At 50.3% G+C, this 19,212-nt stretch overlaps 1 protein-coding gene across 1 annotated transcript in view; it reads left to right on the forward strand.

Annotated features, from left to right (window-relative positions):
* The window catches only part of LOC133345824 (collagen alpha-1(XVIII) chain-like), a 144,628-nt gene extending 126,188 nt beyond the window's left edge, over window positions 1-18,440 (forward strand). The window contains 10 exon segments of the mRNA XM_061556836.1: window positions 164-210; window positions 744-863; window positions 2,383-2,536; window positions 3,521-3,600; window positions 4,134-4,262; window positions 6,655-6,693; window positions 7,419-7,505; window positions 8,530-8,727; window positions 13,350-13,465; window positions 13,969-18,440. Of these exon segments, the coding sequence (XP_061412820.1) occupies window positions 164-210; window positions 744-863; window positions 2,383-2,536; window positions 3,521-3,600; window positions 4,134-4,262; window positions 6,655-6,693; window positions 7,419-7,505; window positions 8,530-8,727; window positions 13,350-13,465; window positions 13,969-14,194 (1,196 nt within the window). The 3' untranslated portion in view covers window positions 14,195-18,440.
* Window positions 18,441-19,212: the final 772 nt, after the last annotated feature.

Below are 19,212 nucleotides of genomic sequence, written 5' to 3' on the forward strand. Positions count from 1 at the left end.
CACAGGGTTCTTCAAAAGAAACTGAACTGAGGCCGAGCCCGAGCCAAGCCGTGGCCGAGCCGCCCACCCACGCGACTTTGAAACCGACCGAGCGGCTCAGGCCTGAGCTGATCCTGAGATGGCAGTGACGCAGTTTAACTCACCGTGGCGATGTTTGTTCCAGGGCCGCCCGGATCCATCACGAACATAGCACAGCTTGCCGGGATCAAGGTAAGGCTCTTTGGCTGCGTCGTCTTATAGTAGGCTCAGTGCAGTACAATGCTTCGCGGTGCGATGCTGTATTAAACGTTATGATGTGACGATTCTTCGGGACATCAGTTCCCATAACTATGTAGTCGTAATTTTTTGCATTTGTTATCGTGTTGTTTTTTGTCATTTACTGTACGTCCAGTATAAGGGTACTTAAAAGTTACTCAACTGCAGTTCGCTCAACATAAGCCTGCCATTAACATGTAGGCTTTCGCAACCAATATTTTCCGTAAAAGGGTTTTTGGGTTAGATAGCATAAATATAAATGCGTCTTGACTTAAAGCTTTCGTGACTGCAGGAATTCATACTCTTTGGGTCTTTCGGTAAAGTCACGTAGATAGAAACATAATATAAAAATTACGACGTTTCGATCGCAACACAAGCAATCGTCCTTAGGTGAAAAAATATTTTCGACGAGCTTTGTGGCTCGTAGGATTTCTCCAGGGTAAATAAAGATTCCGATCGATTGCGATCCTCTGTGCCCTCGACTGCAGGGGGAGCGCGGCGAGTCTGGCATGAAGGGCGAGCCTGGCACGGTGGTCTACGGGGACTTCCCTCACGGGATTCCCAGCGTCCCCGGGCCCCCAGGCATCCCAGGAAGACCGGGACTCGTGGTGAGAGATGCCGCCCTGTTGAGAACGCTCACTCGCAGACGTTCGGCAAGGGGCAGCATCACCAAAATCGAATGACAAGTCGCGCCGGCAATCGGCCGCTTTTCTGTTGTTGTTGTGATGTGCGAAAGCAGTATTGATGGCGAGTGTGTGGTGAGTGCTTATGAGGAAGTATGCCCTGCTGTGAACGGTGACGATTTGCCTGCGATGCATTAGCGCGCGCCCTTGCGCACGTCCAGGGTATGCACTCATTTACCTCGAGGTGTAAACGTTAGCCCTTTTCTTAACCCTTTAATCACTAGTAGCCTACACGCAGAATGATGTCTCGCCTGCATCGTTACCTGTAAATATGTAGTCTACAATAGAAACAGCTAAGACGATTAATTGCTTTCAGTCTTTTGGTTTACATTCTATTAAATTAGTTTTAAATCATGGTTGCTAAGCGCAGGTCCAAAGACCAAAAACGCCTGGTGGGCAGGAACAAACAGCACTATCAAAGTTCTAATAGACAATAGTTAACACGTTTCTTGATTGAGCAAGGTTATATGAAGTCAGGGAAAGAGACGGTAATTGAAGGAGGAAATTTCTAAAGTGGAGCAGTGCGAGGGTAGAAGCAGAGAGAAGTGAGGCGGCCTGCGTTGTGGTGAATGGGTGGGTCGGTGACTGAGTAGGTGGGTGAATGGGTGGGTGAGTGAGTAGGTGTCTAAGTGATAGTTTTGTAGGAGGAGCAGTGGCGCAGTGGTTAGCATATTGCGACCCGAGTTCGATTCCTGCTCATGGCCAACACCAGTGATGATTATCTGAACTTTTCCTGGGCCTCCCCTAGGTCGATTCAGCCTCAAATTAGTACGTGGTACAACGTGTAAACATTGCCACGCGTGAGACGAAGGCGGCCGGGCATGGTGCTGGCCACCCACAACCTCGTGTGCTATGCCCGCCTTCGTAGGTGCTCGCTAACAGCACTTGCCCCAAGATTATGTTAAGGCTATATGGGGGGATCTTTGGGTGAGGTGAGTGGGTGAATGAGTGGATGAGTGGGTGAGTTATTATCACGTGCAGTGTAGTGGTTGAACACAGTGTGGATCAGACAAATAAGTCGTGTCTATCGAGTCCTCAGCATGGGATTAGGAATCGAGGAGTGACGTTCATGGGAGCAGCAGCCATGGTCATGGCAAATGGACATGCCAAGACCACGCGTCGTGGTTTGCACACACAATCCCACAACGCTTACCCAATATTTGAGTGGTTTGCCAAACATCTTGTTTTCTGATATTCCAGCTGGACACCCACGAATAAGTTTCAGCTTGAAGCTAACCCAGTTGCTGCACTCGTGCACTGGGAGAATGTTAAACACGCCACGGGTGGACAGATTGAATGGTTTATGCACATCATGTGCAACACGCCCATGCAAATCTTAATTTATATTTATAAAAGGGAAATTTGTGAATATGTGTGTCTGTTCGAAATGTTTAGCATACTTCCCGACATGTAACAGCGCTGACTTGGTGTGCTTCATCGGCAGGGCCCCAAGGGAGACTCGGTGGTGGGTCCAAGTGGCCCCCCGGGCAGCGCTGGCCCCCCTGGATCTCCGGGGTACGGCTACGAGGGGCCCCAGGGCAGGCCAGGCCCCCCTGGGCCTCCAGGGCCCCCCGGCGGTCAAGGACACACCTCCCCAGGTATTCTCAACGTGATCTGAAGCCTGCTGCTGTATTTTTGGAGTTTGTGGCGTCTCTCTCTTTCCTCGTGGTGGTCGCTGGGATTTTTTTCCAGACCTTCCGGTATTTGCCTCCGTATCACGCGTTTAGGCTGCCATACATTTCCACATGATGATGAGCCACTTTGTTGAGCTATCAATTGTGGCCAGGTCTCTTCTGAAAAGAGCTTTATAGCTCAGTGGGCCTTATCTGGTAAAATATATATTTTTTCATAAATCTGGTAATCCACCAGCGTGTAGCAAGCGCGAATCTGCTGACGAGACCCATAAATTCAAAGCTGCTCCAAAGTTCGCTGACTTAAACATATGCTGCTGCATAATATTGGTCTAGAAAGCCAATAGGCAGATGGACTGAAACATATTCAGGTATCCCTCGATTTACAAAAGGGATGCCTTCAAAACACACGTAAAATGACATTGTGTAAACCAGAACAGCTTTTCAATGTAGTACAAAATATTTGGGATGTTTTTCGCACAGTCATTCCGACTCTACTCCTAACCTTTTCGCGAAAAGAAAATAATAAAGAACATGAATATTGAAACGATTGAATAATAATTAATGTAAAACAACAACAAAATAAACCTTTCCAGGGAACTTCTTCATGCAGCTGTGCTGCGTGTAGGAATCCCTGTCAAGGTGGTGTGGAGGCATCTCTGTTGCACTGCAGGGGCGCCGTGACGCTGTCGCGGATGGCTGAGGCAGCCTCCCGGGTGCCTCTTGTTTGACGATCTCGTGGTGCGTGGCCGCAGTGAAATTTCGTTCAAGCGGAAATTCGATTTCGTTAATCGAAAAGAAAATTGTCCAGAATGCTGCTTATATATACACACACACACAGAAGAGATGCACAGTTGCCTGGGCTCGTTGGCGACCTATGCGAGAGAGTGACCCTGCCGCCCACGCTGATTCCCCCCCCCCCCCCCCCCCCCCGTGCGCTCTCTCTCCCAGGAGGCTCCGGTCCCAGCTACGTCCTCCAGGGAGCGGTGGGGCCCCCCGGGCCACCAGGACCCGCCGGCTCCTCCAGCGGGGTGCGTGACGCACGCACAAACTCACGCCGACTGTCGCAGTTGCAGATAACGCGGCCTCTAGGCTGGGTGACACGGTGGAGTGGGATGGGGGGGGGGGCTTCTACTCTGAGCCAAAACTGCTTGGGTTGACTCCTAGGATCCAACTTGAGATTAAGGCGCACTCTGATGTGTCGGGGCGCCATGGTGGCGAGATGTTTACTGCCTCATGGGTTTGATTCTGACCCTGACACCTATATATTTGGAGTTTGCATTTTATATCTCCCTGCGGTTGTGTGGATTTTTTTCTGGGTTCTCCGGTTTTTTCCCTCCACATTTAGATACATGGCGCTAGAGCCACTGCTTACCGCTACGGCCACCGCGTTCCCCTACGGCCACCGTATGCCCCTACGGCCACCGCGTTCCCCTATGGCCATCACGTTCCCCTACGGCCACCGAGTTGCCCTACGGCCACAGCATGCTGCTATAACCACGGCGTTCCGCTTTAGCCACCGCGTGCCGCAATAGCTACCGCGTGCCACTGGGCCGTGCTGCAGGTGACGATAACGAACTCCGTGGAGGCCATGCTGCAGACGTCGCGAGCCACGCCGGAGGGCGCGCTGGTGTACGTGCGCGAGACGGGAGACGTCTACATCCGGGTGCCCGGGGCGTGGAGGAAGTTACAAGTGAGGCCACACACACACACTTGTGATTATGATTCCACACAATCAGGAGAACAACTTTAACCAAACTAAGGCAAACAAGCAAGCCAACCATGGACTGCCGTTTGGGCGGTTGGGGCACGCTGGCGTGCGAATCTACGCGTCGCATGCTGTATTTCCACGACCATTGCAAAGCAGGCCCTGGCCCTCCTGGGCCGTTCCAAGCAGGCCCAACGCGACTCAGAGAGGCCCAGCACCGCCAGAGCCGCAAGGATCCTTGGCCTCTGCCCCCACCGTCCCTCTGACCCGCGACCCTCCCCGTCTGCGATGTGTGAGTGGAAAAGCAATATTTAAAGTAATTCTCTAACAACGTTTATCAAGGCCATGGCTTCGTCTAGAGCAGGGGTCGGCAGCCTGCGGCTCAGGAGCCGCACGTGGCTCTTTAAGGACCGCTTCGTGACGCGTTACTTATTAAGGTCTACCACAGTCTTGTATTCACATGCATTGTGGATCTTGAGATATTGATACTCTTAGGTTTTTTCGGTAAAGTCACGTAGGTAAAAAAAATAAAAAAATGAAAATAACTCAATTAAATCACGACGTTTCGGAGGCAACACAAGTCTCCGTCTTCAGGTGGGACCGTCACAGCTAGATTTACTGTATCAAGTGAAGATAAATCCAAGAGACAAGATCTTAAATACAGGATAAGGGGAGGGGGGAGGAGCTTATCTAAAGGTGGCAGTCAGGGACTGGGAGGGTGGGGGGGCGGGGCTAGAAGGGGGAGGTGGGTGGGGCTAGAAGGGAAGGTACAAGTGAAGAACCTCCACAGGGGTTACGGCCGATGTTGGCTGCCAAAATCAAAATAGCAGCACTGTTAAACGCTTGGGATTTCAACAATTCGGTAAAATAGACTAGTACCTGTCAAATAAGATGGTACAAATATGCGTAGTTAAATCTTTTTTACATGGTTAATAACATCTTTCCAATGATTGCTCAATTTGTACCCATCATCACGGTTGAAGTTATGTCTATGTTTGTATATCTGGATGGCTTCGTGGACAAACCTTTGATGGTAGCCAGAAGGTTTGCAGAGCACCTTGGTCTCAGAAAAGGCAATATCATGAGAGCCCACAGCGTTGTAACAATGATCGGCAACGGCGGAAGACTCAGTTTTGCCGTGTTTCAGATCTGAATCTACGCGTCACACGCTGTATGAATTGAGATATTGAGTTTTTTTGACTGATTTCAAACAAAAAATGTCCCTTGTTATTTTGGTTGCGAACACCCTGGTTTAGACGGTTAAAAATGAACAACCAACGCTGCCGTAAGCTTCTGCCGGTGTTTTAAACGAGAGACAACCAGAAGGTTTGAACGAGCGGGCGGCCGACAACCGCGGATCACGCGTCTCACTTCCACGTTGAACCCCGCGACATCCCAACGAGCTCCTGCCACTGAATTCACGCCGTGTTTGTCACAACAACAACAAGTGCTGTCCGCACCGTTGCCGGGGTGGGTTGCAGGTCCTGGCTGCAGCTCACGGTGGTTGAGGCCATAGCGGAGGAACGATTTTGCGACACGATTTTCTTTTTTTTTGCTCCGATTTCTATTTGCTTTCATCCCCGTACATGTCATTTGTTTTCCTCTTTGTCATGTTGGTGGCCCAGGTCTCTCTGGCGAGATGGTAACTACCTCGCCTGGTATACAGGAGGTTTGTGGGTTCGATCTCAACCCTCACGTCTGTATACAGTGTTTGGAGTTTGCGTGTCTCTCTCCCTGTGGTAACGTGGATATTTCTCCGGGGTGCTCACGTTTTTTCCTCCAAATTTTGAAACTTGTATTTAGAGTATTTGGCTGCTATACATTTCCACTTTATTGCGCTATCATTTGTGGCCAAGTCGCATTTGTATTAAAGCTTGAGTTCTCACCCTGGTTACGCAAAACGAGCTGGCTGCAGGGTGATATAAGAACGGCATTGTGATCAACTTTTGCCATTGAATGCATCTATAAACTGTTGTAGTTTTGATTAAAAATAAGAAAATGTTTTTACTCTTTCTGGCAATAAAACTAGCGTTAAGATGTTCAAACACCAAATAGAAACCCTTTCCAAAAAGAAAGTCTGCATTAGCCACACGTACTTGTAGCAAAACATGAAAACAAACACGCTCTGATAATATTTGCATCGTCTTTGAAACTGATTGGCCTACACCAGAGACAGCCTCTTTATGGCCTTGTCTCTCCAGTGTTAGACCAGAGAACGCCAAAAGGCGAACAGCGCAAAGACAATGCCGGTATCAGAACACTTAGAGCTCGGGTCGAGTGGTTAGGCCAATCAATGTTGTAGTTTTGTGATCGTAGTGGCGTGATGTGTGTCGTGTAATCTTCGTCTTTGTCATCGTCGTTGTTGTTGTTGTTGCAGCTTGGAGACACCATTGCCATCCCTAGCAGCAACACCCACGTGAGTCACCCGCTGCTCCCCAGACCATCGCGATTCCCTTCCCCTGCTCGTGGCACGTTGCCACGAGCAGTGGGCCGCGTGCCGTCTGTGGGTCTCTGCGTGAGTCTGTGGGTCTCTTTGTGAGTCTGTGGGTCTCTGTGTGAGTCTGTGGGTCTCTACGCAAGTCCGTGGCTCTCTGTATTAATCTCTGGGTCTCTGCGCGAGTCTGTGGGTCTCTGCGCGAGTCTGTGGGTCTCTGTGTGAGTCTGTGGGTCTCTGCGCGAGTCTGTGGGTCTCTGCGCGAGTCTGTGGGTCTCTGTGTGAGTCTGTGGGTCTCTGCGTGAGTCTGTGGGTCTCTGCGTGAGTCTGTGGGTCTCTGTGTGAGTTTGTGGGTCTCTGTGTGAGTCTGTGGGTCTCTGCGTGAGTCTGTGGGTCTCTGTGTGAGTCTGTGGGTCTCTGCGTGAGTCTGTGGGTCTCTGCGTGAGTCTGTGGGTCTCTGCGCGAGTCTGTGGGTCTCCGTGTGAACTTGTGTCCACTGTGGGGTTCACACCCGCTGTGCTCTGAAGCCAGCGGCTGGATCCACAACCTGGACATTGATTTATAGTTGTTACTCAACTCATATCGATACGAAAGAAGATGAAGAACGCAGCATGAGTTTGAGCTGCACATTGCAGCTGCACTTTGATTTGACTTGCTTAGGGGTCACTTCACCGCCGCTGTGACCGAGTGTTTGTTTTCCACCCAAGGCTCGTCTGCCCCAGAGCGAGGTGGTGCAACTGAACCCCCAGCCAGCGTGGCCTCCCCGGGCACCCAGATACCACAATGGACACAAGGTACGCAGCGACGGCGGACTGCTCACACTCGGAGCTGTCTCCACTCAGGGAGGGGGGCCCCGTGTACATGGGAGGAAGAACAGCCCGAGAGATAAACACAGAGACACACGGAGAGGGGCACATGGAGAGGGATACATAAGCATGCAGAGACGGAGAGACGCAGAGAGCTAGACCAGTTACTATGAACTAAAAAACTATTCACTTTCTTATTATTTTATCAGATAAGGCCCACTGAGCTATATAGCTCCTTTTCAGAAGCAACCTGGCCACAAATGATAGGCCAACGAAGTGGCTTATCATCATGTGTACATTTATAGCAGATAAATACTCTCAACGCATTTTTCAAAATGTGGAGGGTAAAACCGGAGGACCCCGATAAAAATCCACGTGACCCACGGGGAGAGAGACATGCAAACTCCAAATATACAGGCATCAGGGTGGGGATCGAACCCATGACCCTCATGTGTACCAGGTGAGGTCGTTAACATCTCGCCACCCTTACACAGAGAGAGGAACATGGACAGATACGGAGACAGAGAGGGGAGGTCACAGAGACGCGCAGAGGCACATGGAGAGACACAGAAGGACACAGAGCAACAGACAGAGAGATAAGTAGAAGAGAGGCAGAGAGATATTTATAGACAGACGGACATGCCATCCAGAGTGGTGGGCGAGGGTGCGGGGGGAGAGGGACAAAACGGATGAATTTACCGAGGTGGGCCTTACACAAAAGAGAGTCCCACATTAGGCCAGTTTGTGGCATCCTGCCCTGAGTCTTCATGAACCTCTGGGCCGCCCTGGAGGCATGCACAATGAGGGACAGCCACTCAACACCCATTCACCACACTGCACGTCACAAACACTCCCCTTGCCGCATCTTCCCCTCGCACTGCTCCACTCTGGCATTCACTTCCCTCGCGCCTGTACTCGACGACTGTGCTCAACTCCTTGTTCAAGTCGTTCTCACGGCTCGCTTCGCGTGCCCCCCTCTCCACCCTCCCGTGTGCCATTGCCGTGCCAGCAGCTCCACCTGGTGGCGCTCAACAGGCCAATGACGGGTGACATGCACGGCATCCGCGGCGCAGACATCCTGTGCTTCCAGCAGGCGCACGCGGCCGGCCTGCAGGGCACCTACCGGGCCTTCCTCACCTCCCACGACCAGGACCTGGCGGCGGTCGTGCGCAGGGCCGACCGCAACAGCGTGCCCATCGTGAACCTCATGGTCAGGCTTCCTCAGGGCCCCCCCCCTCTCTCTCTCTCTTCCCTGCTCCACTGCCTTCACCCCGAGCGCTCATTACTCTGATAGCGCTTGTCTTTGTGCTGTACGCCTTTTGGCGTCATCTGGTCTAACACCGTTTGAGACGAGGCTCGAAAGAAAGCTGTCTCTGGTGTGGACCAATCAGTTTTAAAGACAAGGCATATATTATCAGAGTATGTTTTTTGTTTGCATTCTGACCACAAACATTGTGGTTAATGCAGACATGATTCCTTGTAAAAGGTTTCAGTTTGGTGTTTTAACATCTTAACACCTGTTTTGTTGCCAGAAAAAAAGGGGAAAACCTCTTCTCATTTTTTGGTACTGGCAAAGGAGGTCCCATGATGGTGGTGAGATGTTAACTCCTTCGCCTCGTATGCAGGATGGCTGTGGGTTCGATCCTGACCCAGTGGTCGCATGGATTTTCGTCTGGGTCCTCCGGTTTTTCCCCTCCACATTTCGAATTATGTGCTTATTCGGCTGCTATAAATTTCCAAATGATGAAGCTACTCGTTGAGCTGTCATTTGTGTCCAGGTCTCTTCTAAAAAAAGGGCTACATAGCTCAGTGAGCCTTACCTCGTAGAATAAAAAATAGTTTAAAATAGTAAAAACTTGCGCTGTGCCCCTCGCTGACTTTGCCATCAGCTCTGCATCTCAGCGAATGTGCATTAGTACTTTTAGTGTATGATGGAGAAACTCCGTGGGCCAGGTTACTTTTATGTTTTGCAATACAGATTTAACGAGCGAACCGGGTGATACAAAGTGCCGTTCAGTGTTGACGTCCATAGTGCACGTTGAAAGCCAGGGAAACACGTGACACTTTGGTCAATGTTTTTTCTTGCATAATTGGTGTCATTGTATATGTATATAAATCAATGCTATTGATAAGATCCCTGGGTTTGATCTTCCACAAAGCTCATGGTCCACCCTAAACTGCATCCGCACAAACCATAGCAGATTAAAAACTCTCCAGTGTGTGACTTTGGTCATCCAGAAGAGGCCCTACAATGTATAACGACGCAATGCCCGATCCACAAATACGAAGGAGACATCAGAGCGGCGATGATGATACACTACTCCGCTTGCTCCTGCCACGGTTGTCTGGCTTCACCTAAATATGAAATTTAAGTCGTTGTTCTGCATCTACATCAGCAGCCGTACGAAAGAAGGAGAATGCCATTGGTTGCTATGGAATTTGCAGGGATCGAATCGTTGTGATCATGCCCGTAGCTACCTTTTGATATTGTGGGTATTACTCACGATTCGTGATTAAATTTCGATTTAAAGCTTTCGTGACTGCAGGGATTCATCTTCTTGGTTCTTTCGGTAAAGTCACGTAGAAGGGAAGTAATAAAATAATAAAAATAAAACATAATAAAACAATTCTCACGACGTTTTCGGCCACAACGCAAGCAGCCGTCCTCAGGTGAAAACCAGGTCCGTCGAGGCGACAGAGTCTGAATGAAACAGCACACGGGCTTAGAGCATATATATAAGCTGGGCGCATTGACAAAGGAATTTGCATATCAACAGGAATTTAGCATATTTATGGGAAATGCAGGAATGTAATTAGTACTGCATATGCATGTGCATTATGCAGGATTAACAGCATCAAAGGGAGCTGCAGTTACTGCTGCTGCAGCAGTTGCTGCTGCTGCTGCAGTTGCTGCTGCTGCTGCAGTTTCTGCTGCTGCTGCAGTTGCTGCTGCTGCTGCACTTGCTGCTGCTGCTGCACTTGCTGCTGCTGCTGCACTTGCTGCTGCTGCTGCACTTGCTGCTGCTGCTGCACTTGCTGCTGCTGCTGCACTTGCTGCTGCAGTTGCTGCCTTATCCATTTTAATATAACACTATGTATTATTCTACCCACCCTAATGTGTATCATACTGCTATATGTTTACTGTACAATTACGACACCATACATTACTCTGCACACTGCACCATGCCAGTGAGTGGAACGCGGTCTGAAAGTCACCGTTAACGTGAACACAATCAGTTAAGATCCGAAATGGTTTATTACGTCCTTCCAATGATTGCTAAGCCAGAATCCATCTTCTCGGTTGAAATTGTCTCTGTGTTTGTATATGTGGATCGCCTCATGAACGAATCTCTCATGATAGCCAGATGGCTTGCAGAGAACCTCTGTCTTGGAGAAGTCAATGTCATGTGAGCCCACTGAATTGTAACAGTGATCTGCCACGGCTGAGGTGTTTGTCCTACCGTGTTTCAGGTCTGCCTTATGTTCACGGATGCGGTCCGAGACATGTCGTTTGGTTTCTCCAATGTAACTGCTACCACAGAGGCAACTTAGTTTGTAGACGCCAGGGTACTGTATGTCTGGAACCACATCTTTAGATCCAGGTCCGATTCAACACAGTACATAAAATCCGTGATCTGGTCCCGTCTGTAAAAGATGTGGTTCCAGACATACAGTACCCTGGCGTCTACAAACTAAGTTGCCTCTGTGGTAGCAGTTACATTGGAGAAACCAAACGACATGTCTCGGACCGCATCCGTGAACATAAGGCAGACCTGAAACACGGTAGGACAAACACCTCAGCCGTGGCAGATCACTGTTACAATTCAGTGGGCTCACATGACATTGACTTCTCCAAGACAGAGGTTCTCTGCAAGCCATCTGGCTATCATGAGAGATTCGTTCATGAGGCGATCCACATATACAAACACAGAGACAATTTCAACCGAGAAGATGGATTCTGGCTTAGCAATCATTGGAAGGACGTAATAAACCATTTCGGATCTTAACTGATTGTGTTCACGTTAACGGTGACTTTCAGACCGCGTTCCACTCACTGGCATGGTGCAGTGTGCAGAGTAATGTATGGTGTCGTAATTGTACAGTAAACATATAGCAGTATGATACACATTAGGGTGGGTAGAATAATACATAGTGTTATATTAAAATGGATAAGGCAGCAACTGCAGCAGCAGCAGCAAGTGCAGCAGCAGCAGCAAGTGCAGCAGCAGCAGCAAGTGCAGCAGCAGCAGCAAGTGCAGCAAGTGCAGCAGCAAGTGCAGCAGCAGCAGCAACTGCAGCAGCAGCAGAAACTGCAGCAGCAGCAGCAACTGCAGCAGCAGCAGCAACTGCTGCAGCAGCAGTAACTGCAGCTCCCTTTGATGCTGTTAATCCTGCATAATGCACATGCATATGCAGTACTAATTACATTCCTGCATTTCCCATAAATATGCTAAATTCCTGTTGATATGCAAATTCCTTTGTCAATGCGCCCAGCTTATATATATGCTCTAAGCCCGTGTGCTGTTTCATTCAGACTCTGTCGCCTCGACGGACCTGGTTTTCACCTGAGGACGGCTGCTTGCGTTGTGGCCGAAACGTCGTGAGAATTGTTTTATTATGTTTTATTTTTATTATTTTATTACTTCCCTTCTACGTGACTTTACCGAAAGAACCAAGAAGATTCGTGATTAGTTTAGTTGGGGTTTGATCGTGTAGTTTAACTTTAGCGCTCCACTGCCCGACGGAGTCAATCAAGTCACGTAAGGGGGTAATATCCAGATTGAATTGTTTTTTCAGCGAACTGGAGGAAAAAACAAGCAAAATATGTTTGACAATTGTACTCGGCGCTCAGTGGAGATTACATCCAGCATCATCGTATACATGAAGTCAACCCTTGTTAATTCGACACGTATGCGGCTCTGGCCTTGCCGAATTATGCAATATTCCGAATTACGTACAATGATGCTCCCCAGTGCCTCCTGCTCCAATTAAAAAAAAATTGTTTTCGAAACTCTTTGCACACCATACGCATTGACACACTCGCATCCATTCCATCCAAAACTTTGTATTTGTCTCGCGGACTAAGGGATTTATACTACAGTCCCGTTCTATTACGTCTTGATGTAGGTGTAGACGACATTTCTGCGGGGGTTGGCTTGCACAGAGTGCACAAACAAGGTAAAGTCCAAAATGACAACGGGTCCGCACCGACGCTCACCACGCGCCCCGCCACCAGACCGAGTCGTCGGTTTGGTCGTGGCGTGCGGCGTCACTCCACGTGCATGCCGAAAATGGACCATTCGGTACGGCAATTCGGCTCATGGTGAACTACTAATATACTGTGTATATGCCGAAAGCGCAGCCGTGTCCAATTATCCCCCATTATCCCCAATTACGAATGATCAAATACAGAAATAACGAAGTTTTACTGTAATGTTGCATTCCTTTCATCTGCACGTGTTTATATATATGTATTGGGTTTATTTGCCTTGAGTGGTCGTGTAACATTTCCCAATGTAAGTTGCATTACGCGGCAGTGAAACATCGGCGCTGACTGTGTAGTGTAGCAGTTAGCGCGCTTCGCTACGAACCCGGCGAACCCCTGGTCGCTACCCGCTCACGACCAACACCACTGACCATTGTCTGAACCGGTCCTGGGCCTCCCCTAGGTCGACTCGGCCTAAAATTAGTACTGGTGCGGTGTGTAAACATTGCCACTCGGGAGACAAAGGCGGCCAGGCCATGCCGGCCTTCGTAGGTGCTCGCTAACGGCGCTTGCCTCAACAGTTTATTAAAGGCGATACGGGATTTTCTTTGTTTTTTGCCATGCAGGGACAGAAGCTGTTCCAGAGCTGGGAGAGCCTGTTCGACGGCTCCAATGGCAACTTCGACACCAGCATTCCCATCTACTCCTTCGATGGGACAAACGTGCTGAGCGACCCTCGATGGTGGGTGCTGTCTGTGCGTGCCTGTGAAACGCGGTGAGCTGCGGGTTCTGCGTGTGCGCCCCTCGTAGCGCAACGCGTGGGCGATGCGCGGTTGGTTGAAGAGCTCTCGCTCGGAGTCACCTGCAGTATGTACGTTGAACTTATTTCGCGTCGAACGTAGCCAACCATGCTAGTCGGAGGTTCGGGGGAAGAACAGCAAACTAAAGACAAAAAGCAGCTCTAAAGAAATGAGTTTTCAATCTACATTTGAAACTGCATATCTCTAGTGGCCTCCAAATATCGGAAGAGCACTGCAGACGGCCGCAGAAGCGCATCTGAAAGTGCGCGATGCAGTGACCGTCTTTGTTCGATGGTTAGCCAGACGCCGCTGCTGCGAGGATGACCGGAGTTTGCGTGATGCTTCATACTGCTTGACGAGATCGGCAAGGTAACGTAGTAACAATAAATAATACAAAACTTCCCTCGATTGTGCTGACCGCGGGTCCCCCGTCTCCCTGCCACAGGCCACAAAAGATGCTGTGGCACGGATCGGACAGCAGCGGCAAGCGGCTCATGACGAGCCACTGCTCATCGTGGCGCGTGGGCGACACGTCGGGCAGCCCCGTGGGCCAGGCCTCGCCGCTGCAGCAGGGCCGCCTGCTGGAGCAGCAGGCGTACAACTGCAACAGCCCCTTCGTGGTGCTGTGCATCGAGAACAGCTCCGTGCAGCACGCGCGCCGGCGCCGCTAGCCACGGGGGAACCGGGCCCGGCATCGCGCCCGTGGCGCTTTCTCACCTCCAGCCATACCCCCACCTTCCCCGAGTGCCCCCAGGGCCCCCCCCTCCCCCCCGGTTTCCGTGCTCCGGCGCGAGGAACGGCCGAGTCTAAACGCGCGTGGCCGTTCTGACGCTGCGCGTGTGAAACCTGCTGCATCGTATCGGAGTGATTGCCTTCTGCTTAAGTGAGGAGTTTTATATTTAAAAGGAGTAACCTGGTCCCAGCCAAGACAGCGTCAGCGTGGCATGTGGATGGGTTGCAGTTACTGTGCCTTTAGTTCTCAGTAGATGAGAGTAATTCTCTCCCGACTCTCGCCCCAGCGATTCGGAAGCGTCGGAAAGGTTCCAGCTGGGTGCAACATCTCGTCCACGAACGGCCCCTTGGGATTATAGTAAGCGCCGTTCCACGTTCACAACTTTCACCGGCGAAACGTCGCGTCCGTTCGGGTCACGGTGGCCTCCCAAGTGCTTTCTTTTATCTCACGGGTGCTTTCTTTTTACAAGCGGCGAACATCATCGACTCTCGCTCCAGGGTCCTTTTTATTATTGTTGTAGCAATGCAGCAACGCCTGTTAATCAAACAACAGATGCCCGTCAAACTGTTTTTTTTTTTCCCGCGTGCCGGAACGACGCACGCAAACGCTCGCCTTGACGCTTCGCCACATTTAGTTTGAAGCGTATTTCACCCGTCACGATTGGCACGTCCAACGGACGCTTCAGTTACAACCACGCGATGGCTCCCAACCGAGCTGCGCTCGGGATCGAAACACAAAGCAGCAGGGGGTTGCAAGGGAGCAGTAGGCAAGGAGGAGGGGGGGGGGAGATGATGATGACGACGACGCGCCCTGGGGTAAACGACGTACATTCGAGTGACGGGTGGAGAAGTGAAGACCGGCTGACCGACCGCCCCCCCCCCCCCCGAGCATTGCGTAACGGAGTCCGTCAAGGTTGTTATAACAGTGGCCGTCAGGGGATGCCACGCGAATTCTGAGCCCACCGAGGGGTCGGTTCAGAACGACGTTGTTTTGGAACGACGTTGGGCGACCGTTTTGAGGGGCGGGCTGGAAGTCGTCCCCCCCCCTACCACCTCACTGAGTCTCGCCCATCGCTCACAATGGGGGCTACTACTGTAACGATACCCTTCATCGGCAATGTTAATCCGTTTTCAATTAAAACAACAACAAACCTTTAATGTGTGCACTAAGTAACTATGCAGTTTGTATCCACGATGTCGCTGTTTGCTAGTAGTAGTAGTCGTAGTGAAAGCGGGCAGATTCTGCTGTGCCATTTCACTCATTTGTAATAATAACCGACGTTTAAACCACGGCTCTTTTGCGGGCAAACTCTTCTCAATAGTAAACGCGGGAGATGAAGCACAACGACTAGAACAGCAACGGCCCTCTCTCTCTCCCTCGACGAACTCTCAGCTCAAGAGGCCACGGCAACTGGCCCTCAATGAGGCGTCCTAAGTCTCCGCTCGCGTTCAAGCAAAGCCTCTGAAGTCTAAACGGACTCTTGCCTCGTACAATAATAATGATGATGATGAATCAGCCTTGGGGGTGACGTCGCACGTGCTCTCCAAGCGCACTAAAGGGGGCGCACAATGGCCCATCGTGTGGTTGAAACGCCCCCCCCCCCATCTCTCTCTCTCTAGAGCTCTACGGTATATACAAACAATGTTCTTTGTTAACCCTGTAATGGCCATGTTTGCTTCGAGCTATTGGAAGCTGCTGCTGCTTTTTTTTTTATTGACAAAGCATGCAATGTCTTGACTCTGGAGCTTGTTACAATATCTGTGCGACGGTGCCGAGTGGCCGTGTCGAGACACGTAGCGGTGCCTCGCCGCTCCCTCGCTCGCCCTTCGCAGTGTTACCGTCCAAGCCCCCCTAGCGCTCGGGCAGGTGGTGGCATCAGCCACATCGGCAGCAGCGGTCGTAGCGTGCGCGCATGCAGATGGGGGGGGGGGTGGTGGTGTCGTCCTTGGCAGCGGCAGCAGCAGCAATAGCAGCGAACGCACAACTTCCCAGCATGGCACGAGCGCGCGTGTGCCACACACGGGAGGAGGAGGAGGGGGGCCCATCACCGCCAATGGGTGTCGACGCATTCTCTCGTGTCTTGTTTTCACCATCGCGTGAGCCACTAGAAATGGGCCCTCTCCCCTGCTAAGGGGGCGGAGGCGGCATCGAGTTTTGGGCGCAGCGCGTAACCTTGCTTTGAACTTAGTAGGTCAGTGTTGTTCGTGTCAATGCATTGTGGACACGTTCTGCAGAGTGCGGACGTTTGGTCAACACAGCCCTGGCTTTGCGAAAGCTTACTTTGGTTTTGTTTTGTGCATTGGAGCATTTTCTGATGAAGTATTTAAAGGAAATGCGCACACATTGTCAGAATGATTTGTAATGAATGAAATGTCAAGGCTTCCTGTATGCCAAAGATGCCATAGCCTTGCATGGCCATAGCCGTTAGCGTCTCAGCTGCTGCAGTGAATCTCCTACAAACCGGGTAGTGATTGACCAGAGATGGCGTTTTTAGGTAAAATTCAATGCAATTTTGGTCATTTCTCATTTATATAAACATGCATATATCACGAACAGTTTTGAATACTTTTATAAAGCTAATTAATGATTCATGTTTTTAGAGAGAATAATTTTAACCACTATTTCTAAAATCAAAGGGTAGAGTACGTGTTATGCGGGCTCTTTCCATGGATATGTCGGCATCACATCTGGTTGTCGGTAACATAGATAATTTCTCCACGTAGGGGGGGAGTTAATGTCGAGGCAGACCAACTGTCACTGCTGATAGAAGGGCAGCCCACATCGGTGCTGTACACGGGAATATATATTTCCGATATCATGACGCATTTTGATCGTTAGAAACGACCATGCTTTTATGGAAAAAAAACCTGGCCACAATTATTTAATCTGAGAATCAAGTAATTTTTACACTTTTCATTCTAGTTCATATTTCATGCAATTATTATTTTTATTCACATCATTCTCACCCTTTAAATATTCGTGTAAACGTCAGTATTCACATTCAGCAGGGATTTGATCATGGCTGGTGGCGATAATGATGATGTTGATAAACTCTGGTAGTAGCTTGGGCTGTGGGAGATCTGTCAGTGTCTCTCCCATGGAGCAACACGAGCCCAAAACTGGCCCAACACTGGGCCCAACACTGGCCCAACACTGGCCCAACACTGGGCCCAACACTGGCCCAACACTGGGCCCAACACTGGCCCAACACTGGCCCAACACTGGCCCAACACTAGCCCAAAACTGGCCCAACACTGGCCCAACACTGGCCCAACACTGGCCCAACACTAGCCCAACACTGGCCCAACACTGGCCCAACACTGGCAACCAGAGACTAACCTGGGCTTCCCACCTCAGTGCACGTGGCGTTTACATGTTGCCTAAAAGCGTGATCTGTCACTCAGGACAAACGCCACTTTTGGTCAAACCCACTTTTAAACGTCCGGTTAACTCGCGTACGTTTTTGTAGCTTTTCATTTAATATAATCACTGTCTCATAAAATGATCATTTTAGTGTCAGATTGATCAACCTGAAAAGGCATTTATCAGCAGTGACTTGATCTCACGAAAGTGACAACCGACTTCATGGAAAAGCCTGTGGGTGCGAGTTAAGTGGGTCACATGGACCTCTTAGGATTAATCAACTTAATTCGCGAGCGTGTAGGTCGTAGTGAAATTGGTAAGGCAATATTACATTGACATCTAACTTATTGACATGGCGGTTCTGAATTAATGCATGGAAATTGGTCAAATGTACTTTTTATATTGAGCATAAAAATTAATTCCAAGCAATGCCTCAACGTAGGTGGATGCATAATGCAGAAGGCTCACATACAGACGTGCATTTTAAAGGTTTTCTGAGGCTTACAGCTGAGGGTTTTATTTATTCAGATGTATCGCTTGAAAAATTAATTGCCCATTAAGTGTTATATTTTTGTATTTTGCTGCTTATTTCAACTAGGCTCTTTTCGGTTGTTTTTTTCCCCCTGTGTAAGTGAATGGTGCTACTATTGCTTGCTTCGCAACATTAGGAATTGGAACGCAGCCACAATGAAAGCGCTGCCACTGCGCAGCAGTCGTGCTGCCTCGTGCAGGTCAGATGTCACGTCAATTTTTTGTTATTGTTGAAAGCCTTCGCTCATGTACCTGTACCTGTAACGTCGCACAGTAAACCATAAACACCACTTTCTCGTGTCCGCTTGTTGAACGTTAGACATGAAGTGTTGTCACTTGGAACGTACCATCCAACTTGCCTGTAAACCTTCAACTTACAAGTCAAGTGGACCACCTCGTAGCGCAATGGGACCACACTCGTGTTGCCCCGCTGCTCCTCCCCTCGGTGGAGTAAGTCAATATTGTACTGGTAGGAACCTCCTGGTTACACCAGCCCACAGGGGATTATTGTGTCCGTCGTGCAGGGTGGGGCTGGGTGGGGAGGGTGGGGCTGGGTGGGGAGGGTGGGGCTGGGTGGGGAGGGTGGGGCTAGGTGGGGTGGGGAGGGTGGGGCTAGGTGGGGAGGGGCTGGGTGGGGAGGGGCTGGGTGGGGAGGGTGGGGGTGGGAGGGGTGGGGCTGGGTGGGGAGGGGCTGGTCACCCCGTGGTTCCCTTATAAAACTCAACGTTTAACCTACTCACGCCGGCTTGTGCCTGCCCTCACAGTCGGGCATATTTGCGGAATACACCACGCCGCCGTTGACCCTGGCCATTGACCGAGCAACCGAACGTTCCAACCAGCTCCCTCCGCAGAAGGAATGTGTTATACACTCGTTTAGCCACGAAAGCCTCATGACCGAGTCTCAAATCTTTTTTTTTCAGGAGGGTCCGAACAAGTTTTCACAGTAGGCGGCGATGTTGCTACATCCTTGCCCATCACTACCGAGTGCTCGCTCCCCTTCCCACAACCTCCACTCACCACGAAGTGGCGGGGACGGCACCGCTTGTGCCAGGCTTTGTGCAC

The sequence above is a fragment of the Lethenteron reissneri genome, chromosome 23, assembly GCF_015708825.2.
Source record: "Lethenteron reissneri isolate LAM-NWPU_2019-01 chromosome 23, ASM1570882v1, whole genome shotgun sequence".
NCBI lineage: Eukaryota > Metazoa > Chordata > Hyperoartia > Petromyzontiformes > Petromyzontidae > Lethenteron > Lethenteron reissneri.